This window comes from Octopus bimaculoides, chromosome 28 (genome assembly GCF_001194135.2).
Source record: "Octopus bimaculoides isolate UCB-OBI-ISO-001 chromosome 28, ASM119413v2, whole genome shotgun sequence".
NCBI classification, from domain to species: domain Eukaryota; kingdom Metazoa; phylum Mollusca; class Cephalopoda; order Octopoda; family Octopodidae; genus Octopus; species Octopus bimaculoides.
The window spans coordinates 15,500,768-15,508,601 of NC_069008.1; the positions used below are offsets into that span (position 1 = coordinate 15,500,768).

General features: G+C 35.4%; 3 protein-coding genes across 5 annotated transcripts in view; 1 reads left to right on the plus strand and 2 right to left on the minus strand.

Moving 5' to 3' along the window:
* The window catches only part of LOC106874812 (zinc finger protein 208), an 11,517-nt gene extending 11,133 nt beyond the window's left edge, over nucleotides 1–384 (minus strand). Inside the window, exon 1 of the mRNA XM_052977433.1 lies at nucleotides 250–384. The gene's annotated coding sequence lies outside the window, so the exon portion shown is untranslated. The remainder of the gene's footprint in view (nucleotides 1–249) is intronic.
* The window catches only part of LOC106872079 (zinc finger protein 239), a 70,244-nt gene that overhangs the window by 47,452 nt on the left and 14,958 nt on the right, over nucleotides 1–7,834 (plus strand). The window contains exon 1 of one of the 3 annotated variants that reach the window (XM_014918933.2): nucleotides 6,310–7,402. The exons of the other annotated variants lie outside the window; for them this stretch is intronic. The gene's annotated coding sequence lies outside the window, so the exon portion shown is untranslated. Of the gene's footprint in view, nucleotides 1–6,309; nucleotides 7,403–7,834 lie in introns of those variants that run through there. 3 annotated transcript variants of the gene reach the window in all.
* Nucleotides 2,722–7,834, minus strand: part of LOC106872078 (zinc finger protein 208) — a gene marked incomplete at its 5' end in the record, with an annotated part of 54,654 nt that continues 49,541 nt past the window's right edge. The window contains one exon of the mRNA XM_052977480.1: nucleotides 2,722–3,661. Coding sequence (XP_052833440.1) covers nucleotides 2,855–3,661 — 807 coding nt within the window. The remainder of the gene's footprint in view (nucleotides 3,662–7,834) is intronic.

Here is a 7,834-nt window from a genome sequence, read left to right on the forward strand (position 1 = left end):
TTTTCTGTCATAGGTAGAAAAAGCGGTAAATTTTGATCCTTTCCCCCCAGAGATTTTTTTTTCTTGTCTTTTCTTGGTGAAAATCGTGCTAGTGAAACAATCAAATAATACCGAAATAGCAACCAAATCTCGCACAAATCAAGGACATCTCTCTTTCATAAAACAGAAATCGTACAAAGAATCGACGCGCCAAAATCCGAACGTCTACAGAATTAAAAACATTGAATAATTTCATTGTTTAATACTTACGGAAATGATTCATAAAGGATAGAGTTGTTAGATATGTGTGGATCTGGTAGTTGGAAAATACATTATAACTATTATAAATGTATTATCAACTAATTACGAGAAATTCAGGGACAGGAAATCAACATAAAATATTAAGTATGTTGAATGGGCATGCGCATCTGAGATATATATATATATATATATATATATATGTATTTATTTATTTAAGTTAGATAACTCTTTTAAAATCCCTTTTGGTTTGATACTATTGCAGCTAATATTTATACCACTTTGTGTGCGTATTAATATCTGACTGTATTGACCATCCTATCAGATGTTATACGTCACTACTTACCATGCCCTTCTACTTTTATCTTCGTTGGGCCATCTGGACCTAAATATTAGTCATGCTATTTGCATTCGATCATTCTCTGCAAGTAATGTCTTTACCAGACATGTGTTTCTTAATATAAGAACGTAACTATATAAATATGACACTTCATAACAACAGACATTTTAACCTCTGTCTAAATTCGTTTTATAGGTTTTAGCCACAGCAACAATGAATCCATAAGTCGTGGCTCTGGTTTTTAGGCTGTTATTTACAGTTGGTTGATCTTTCTTGGTGCCAACCTCTACTTGCCTCCTACGACATGCAGAAAATATGGTTTACTATCAAAATTGCTTCTATATGAAACAAATTCATTTATACGTAAAAAGAAATACAATAGTCGTTGATAACAGCTTTCCAGCGATATATTTTGTATCGCTCCATCTATATCTACATTTTTTGAAATAACTTACATCTGTAATATTTTTAATATCAAAAATTTCTTACAAATTCCGATATTGTTTTTGCAAGAATCTTCATCTGACACTGATATTGTTATATTTGTTAGGAGTCATAATCAATATATTGATTATAAACGCACTCACTAGTTGTTTGTGTATATTTCAAACCAATCTGTAGCCTTCTCAATTATACCGTGAACAATATTTTTGGTCAAAAGCAACAGCTCTGGAAAAAGAAAAGGAAATGAAATTCAGACAATCATTGGCTTCAGAAATTATGACTCCACCCGAATTTTTTCAAAATTGTGCAGGAAATTCATATACGTTGTATGTAGAGTATTATTGAAAATAAAAGTACGTTATCTTTGTGAAACAGTTAACAAAAGAATTCTCAGAGATGACTGACAAAATCACAGAAGAATTCTTGTGTTAGCAATAAATACAGGAACTATAAGAATACATTATTGTAGGGTTTCACCACAAAATAATAGAATGTGTGTGTATGTCTATGTTTATGTGGTCACCTGAAAATTATGTAGTTTATAAGGGTGTTTGTTAAGACCCACGGTTCTTAATTCCATTTTAGTTCTACTCCTTATTTCAAGCAGAAAGCTGTTGCACAATGCCATTCATTTTCTAAAACTTCCTTAAGCAACTGTATCTCTTGCTGGACATCTCTTCCATTTGAAACCCCAAATTATTCCCTGTGAGTTGGAAAAGTGACTATTTAGACAAACTTACAAATTAGCTGAACAGTTTTGTACAATAAATTTAAAAGATGAGAATTGTAAAGAGTGATAAATTAGAAGAACTGGCATTCTTTGCCGCAATATTTTACGTAAAAAGTTTCTTATTCTTTACTAGAAGTAATAGTTTGTCCTATATTTTTACAGATGTAATAACTTGTCCTATACTTTTCCAGGTTCATAATCTTAAGAATATTACTTTTCATGCTTGCATCTTTCCACGTAATTTTATATATCTCCACTTCCTCCTTTTTGCTAAAAGTTGTAATTAGTACATAACATCTCCAAATGTTTAAGAATCCCTAAATTTCTAGGACTTTCTCTTCCAGATTGGCTGAAATGTTTCACACCTTCAAGTTCTAAGTCTCAAATCATTAACAGCTAACCTATGTTGTGAAGTCCATTCCTGCAAATGACTTTGCATTCACAAGTGATAAAGTGACCGGTAGGTTTCATCAAGTTCTAAAGTTCAGGTCATCAAAATCGAGTAGGGCTGAGAATCAGCAGAATATCCTCCAAAACGATTTTACAAAAATATTCCTAATCTTGACCTTTCTTAAGACACTAACAAGGAATCAATCTGTTGTGGGGCACTAAACTATACTTATGCCTCATGTTCATCCTTTGTGGTCTCTTCTGTTTTGTACTTGGGGTTCATTGTTTATGTACATATATGACCTTACAATATTCCTGTGTATGAAAGAGTCATAACAGATGTTATTGTGTAACGTATTTACTGAGTGAAACATTTAAAACATAATAAACAATAAATATACTGTACAGGATGTGATATTCGAGAAAGAATAATGTGTAGGGTTGTCAGTAGGAGGAAAAGTTTTGGTATGGGGGTCCTTGTACCATGGAAGGAAGTGCAGGGGAAATTGCCAAATAAAGAAGAAGAAAATCTAAAAGTTTAGAAATATTTTAATTTTCATTGCATAAAGCACAGATATATTAAAAATATATTGCAAACAAGAAACTAACGAAACTACCTTTCACCTTTCTTCTCTGTATGAATATATTTGTGTCTTGTTAAATCACAATTTTGAGAGAATGATTTACTTGATATCACAGTGATATACTTTCTCTCACATATGAATAGATTTGTGTCTAGTTAATTTACTACTTTCAGAGAATGATTTACCACAGATGTCACAGTGATATGGTTTCTCTCCAGTATGAATACGTTTGTGCTTCATTAAGTTACTGTTTTGAGAGAATGATTTACCACAGATATCACAATGATATGGTTTCTCTCCTGTATGAGTACGTTTGTGTATAGTTAAAACATTATTTTCAGAGAATGATTTACTGCAGATATCACAATGATATGGTTTCTCTCCAGTATGAACACGTCTGTGTGAAGTTAAGATATTATTTCGAGAAAATGATTTACCACAGATATCACAATGGTAAGGTTTCTCTCCTGTATGAATATGTTTGTGTATCATTAAGTTACTGTTTTGAGAGAATGATTTACCACAGATATTACAATGATATGGTTTCTCTCCTGTATGAGTACGTTTATGTTTAGTTAAAACATTATTTTCAGAGAATGATTTACCACAGATATCACAATGATACGGTTTCTTTCCTGTATGAATACGTTTGTGCATCATTAAGTTACTGTTTTGAGAAAATGATTTAACACAGATATCACAATGATAAGGTTTCTCTCCTGTATGAATACGTTTATGTTTTGTTAAGGTATCACTTTGAGAAAATGATTTACCACAGATATCACAATGATATGGCTTTTCTCCTGTATGGGAACGTTTGTGTCTTGGTAATGTACTACTGTGAGAGTATGATTTACCACAAATGTCACAATGATATAGTTTCTCTCCTGTATGTATACGTTTGTGCCTAAGTAGGTCACTTTTTTGAAGGAAGGACTTTGTACAGATATCACAATCATATGATATCATCTCTTTTTCCATAGGTTCAGGGGAAATCAATTGTATACTTTTCTCACTCTTTTCCATTATTTTTCCTCTCAAATACCAGTTTATATATTTTTCTTTCTTTTGTTTTTATACTTTATTCTTTACAAACACTTCTACTGTTGTATTTCTGTCCAGTGTTACCTTTGTTTAGCAACACTTACATAAATTTATCCAACTTTATTCAGAACACAGGCTCCTCTTCTTGACAGTCCAATCAGTGAGGTTCAGAAATTTGGTTAATAATATTATTTCAGAGGAAATGTTTCACAAGAATTCTTCCACAGATTTGTAAAAAACAATCTGATACATCTCTTTCCTATAAAAGTTTCCTTCAGCTTTTAAAACTTGGTAGATATTGAGGATGTTTCTTCTGTTACATCAATGTTGTCAGATGCTCTGAAATTAGAGAGAAAGTGCAGTGTGGGATATATATATATATATATATATGTATATATATGTTTGTGTGTGTGTGTTTGGGTCAAAGTAAAGAATACGTACACCCAGTGTGTAGGGTTAGGTATAATAATAGGGTTTTTTCTTTACGTTGGAAACGGGTGGTGTACATATTCATTACCTCCGCCCTGTGTTTGTTCCCTCACCATCGCTTGACAAGCTATGTTGGTGTGTTTTTGTCTTTGTAACTTAGTAGCTCGGCAAAAGAGGCCGAGAGAATAAGTACTATGCTCACAAAGAACAAGTCCTGCAGTCAATTTGTTCGACTGAGGATGATGCTCCAGCATGGCAGCAGTCAAATCAAATAAAAGAATACACACTGTAATATCGATTCCTACCGCTCACACAAGAGACTGTCCTCTCTTTAATAAAGTACGCTTAAATCTTTATGCATTCGCTTTCCGATCTAATTTTCATTCATCACTCATTCAATGAACCATGCTACTTAGTCTCTACAATATAACTTCATTGGGGCTCGTGACAGGCAATGGATTAAAGCACAGGAAGAGATCCCTTGCATATTTTTTTAAAGGCTGGCAGAAACGTTAGCACCTCGATAAATTAAGTACCAGTTGCGTACAGGGATCGATCTAATCGACTGGTCTCCAGCTCCCCAAAAATTTTGAACCTTGTGCCTAGAGTAGAAAAGACTATAGCTTCATTGAATTCACCTGTGTTTGAAACCTTCCTGCATGCATACTATAAAATAAACTTTCTAAAGTGGTAATTATAACTCTTAATATTCTTATTGTTATATTAGAAACAGCCATATCTCGCACGAATCAGACATCTGTCTTCTAAAGAAATAACAGCCAAATATCGCATAAGTCAGACATTTTTCTCTCATACATAGAAATAGCAGCCACATCCTGCACAAATCAACATCTCTTATTCATAAAACATGTGTTTATGGGGGGAAAACATTGTTACTAAAAATGCGTGGAATCAAGTACCATGACCTCGAAAACGAAAATCGCCTAACTTAAAAAATAAAAAAGTTACAGCCATTTTCCCTCAGTGTCTAATTCCAATGTCCACCTTTTTTTTCCTTAGTGAAAATCGTGCTGGTGAAAAGATCACCGGGAGTAATACTTACGGAAATGTTCCATAAAGGATATTGTTGTTATATATGTGTGTATTTGGTAATTGATGAATACTTCATAACTATTATAAATGTATTATCAACTAATTAAAAGAAATTCGTGCACAGGACATTACACCGCATAACAACGAGGTACGAACTATGTTCAATGCACGTGCGTATCTCCTGTCTGAACTATTTAAAACAGCTAAGTCTAATTATCTCCCTTTAGGTATTAGTATATTACTGTTGATGTGTGTGTGTATCTGACTTGTATTGAACATCGTTTCAATTATAGGGACAAGGCTTGAAATTTGTGGGAGGGGGCCGAACGATTAGATCGAACTCAGTACGCAACTGGTACTTAGTTTATCGACTCCGAAAGGATGAAAGTAAAGACGACCTCGGCGGCGGAATTTGAACTCAGAACGTAAAGACATCACGAAATACCGCTAAGCATTGCGCCCGGCGTGCTAACGACGATTCTACCCGCTCCCCGCTTTTTGGATTGACCATCTTATCGGATGTCATACATCGCTGCTCACAATACCGTTCCAGTTCCTTTTGGATTCGGCCATTCCTTGCCATCTTGGCTCACATATTTTAGCTCAGTCGTGATATCTGCCTTGTATCATTCTATGAAAGTAATATCTTAACCAGAAACATCGCATTCATATGAGCACGTAAACTGGGCAGATGTTTTGATGGGGATTTTTCAATTTTTTTGTTTTTTTATTTTTCACGTTGCTCTTGGAGACGCTGAACGATCTATTTCACAAAAAACGTTTTTCGAAGACCGTTGCTTTCTCTTATTTTTACTTCGCCATTCCGACCGATTTGGGTCGATTTTTCGGGGCAATACACACTTAAAATTCATAAGAAGTTTCTCCGGGGAGAGGAGGAGAAAAAAAGTGGTCGATCCTAGCCCTGACTCTGTCCCTAACTCTAACCCTAACCCGCGTGTGCAAATGAATAGGTGTTTGGGGGGTAGGGTTAGGGTTAGGGACAGAGTCAGGGCTAGGATCGACCACTTACGACTAGCTAGCGCGTTCGGGACCGTGCTGCTTTAGTAGTACCAATAATTGGGGAAATAATTGGCTTACCATTTACAGCGTCTTCTGTTTGTACTTGCCATGTCGCACAACTGTGGTTGTTACAAGTTATGGTGCAAGCGTTTGTTCAAACAGACAGCATACGTTGAGAACGTGTATCATTCATTCATACAGATCATACACAAATCACAATTTTTGTCAAGTATTTGTCTTATACCCTTATAATAAATTATAAATTATCAGTTTAAACGGACGATCGGCATGAATGGGTTTACAACAGTTACACTTACGGCGACAAAATCAACCGATTGTTTTTTGAAGTTCTCAATACACCGGGAAATTTCGAACGGAATTTTTCAAGAATCGAAAACACAATCTCTAAGCCATTCAATATGGTTTCAAGAACCACAAAAAATATTTAAACTCAAAACCTTCAAAGGGGACACATACGTATCAACAACAATATGCTAATGTTTTGTTGTTGTTGTTGTTGTTGTTGGCACTCCGTCGCTTACGACGACGAGGGTTCCAGTTGATCCGATCAACGGAACGACCTACTCGTGAAATTAACGTGCAAGTGGCTGAGCAATCCACAGACACGTGTACCCTTAGCGTAGTTCTCGGGGGATATTCAGTGTGACAAAGTGTGATAAGGATGACCCTTTGAATTACAGGCACAACAGAAACAGGAAGTAAGAGTGAGAGGAAGTTGTGGTGAAAGAGTACAGCAGGGTTCGCCACCATCCCCTGCCGGAGCCTCGTGGAACTTTAGGTGTTTTAGCTCAATAAACACTCACAACGCTCGGTCTGGGAATCGAAACCGCGATCCTATGACCGAGAGTCCGCTGCCCTATCCACTGGTCCATTGCGCCTCCACGATAATGTTTAAAGGGAGATAATTAGACTCAGCTGCTAGAAACATTTCAGAAAGGTGACGCGCTTGCGCATTGAAAGTATTTCCTGCTGCATTTTGATATCCGATTAAATGTTTTCTTCATTAAAATCTCTTAATCAGCTGATAATTCATCTATAATATTTATGACACATTTCTCATCTACCAGATACACACATATATAACAACTCTATCCCTTATGAAACATTTCCGTAAGTATCAAACAATGAAATTATTCAATGTTTTTAATTTTGTAGACGTTCGGTTTTTGCCACGTCGATACTTTGTTTCTCTTCTATGTTTTATGAAAGAGGGATGACCTTGATTTGTGCGGAATTTGGCTGTTATTTCTAGCTATGGAAGAGAGATACCATGATCTGTGCGAAATTTGGATACGGAAGACAGATGTCCCTGATTTGTGCGAGATTTGGCTGCTATTTCTAACGGAGAAAGCTATCTCGTACAATCTCCATTGTTGCTACGTCAGTTTGTTGTGTTTTAGTTTTGAGAACTAATCTGAAATACACTCCAACCACTGAAATATTCAGAAACAGACATAACTACAGATGTGTACCCCACAGACTTTGTTGCCTCATAACTTAACAGAAAAATGGATATTTTTTAACGAAACTTTCAAGAAATAC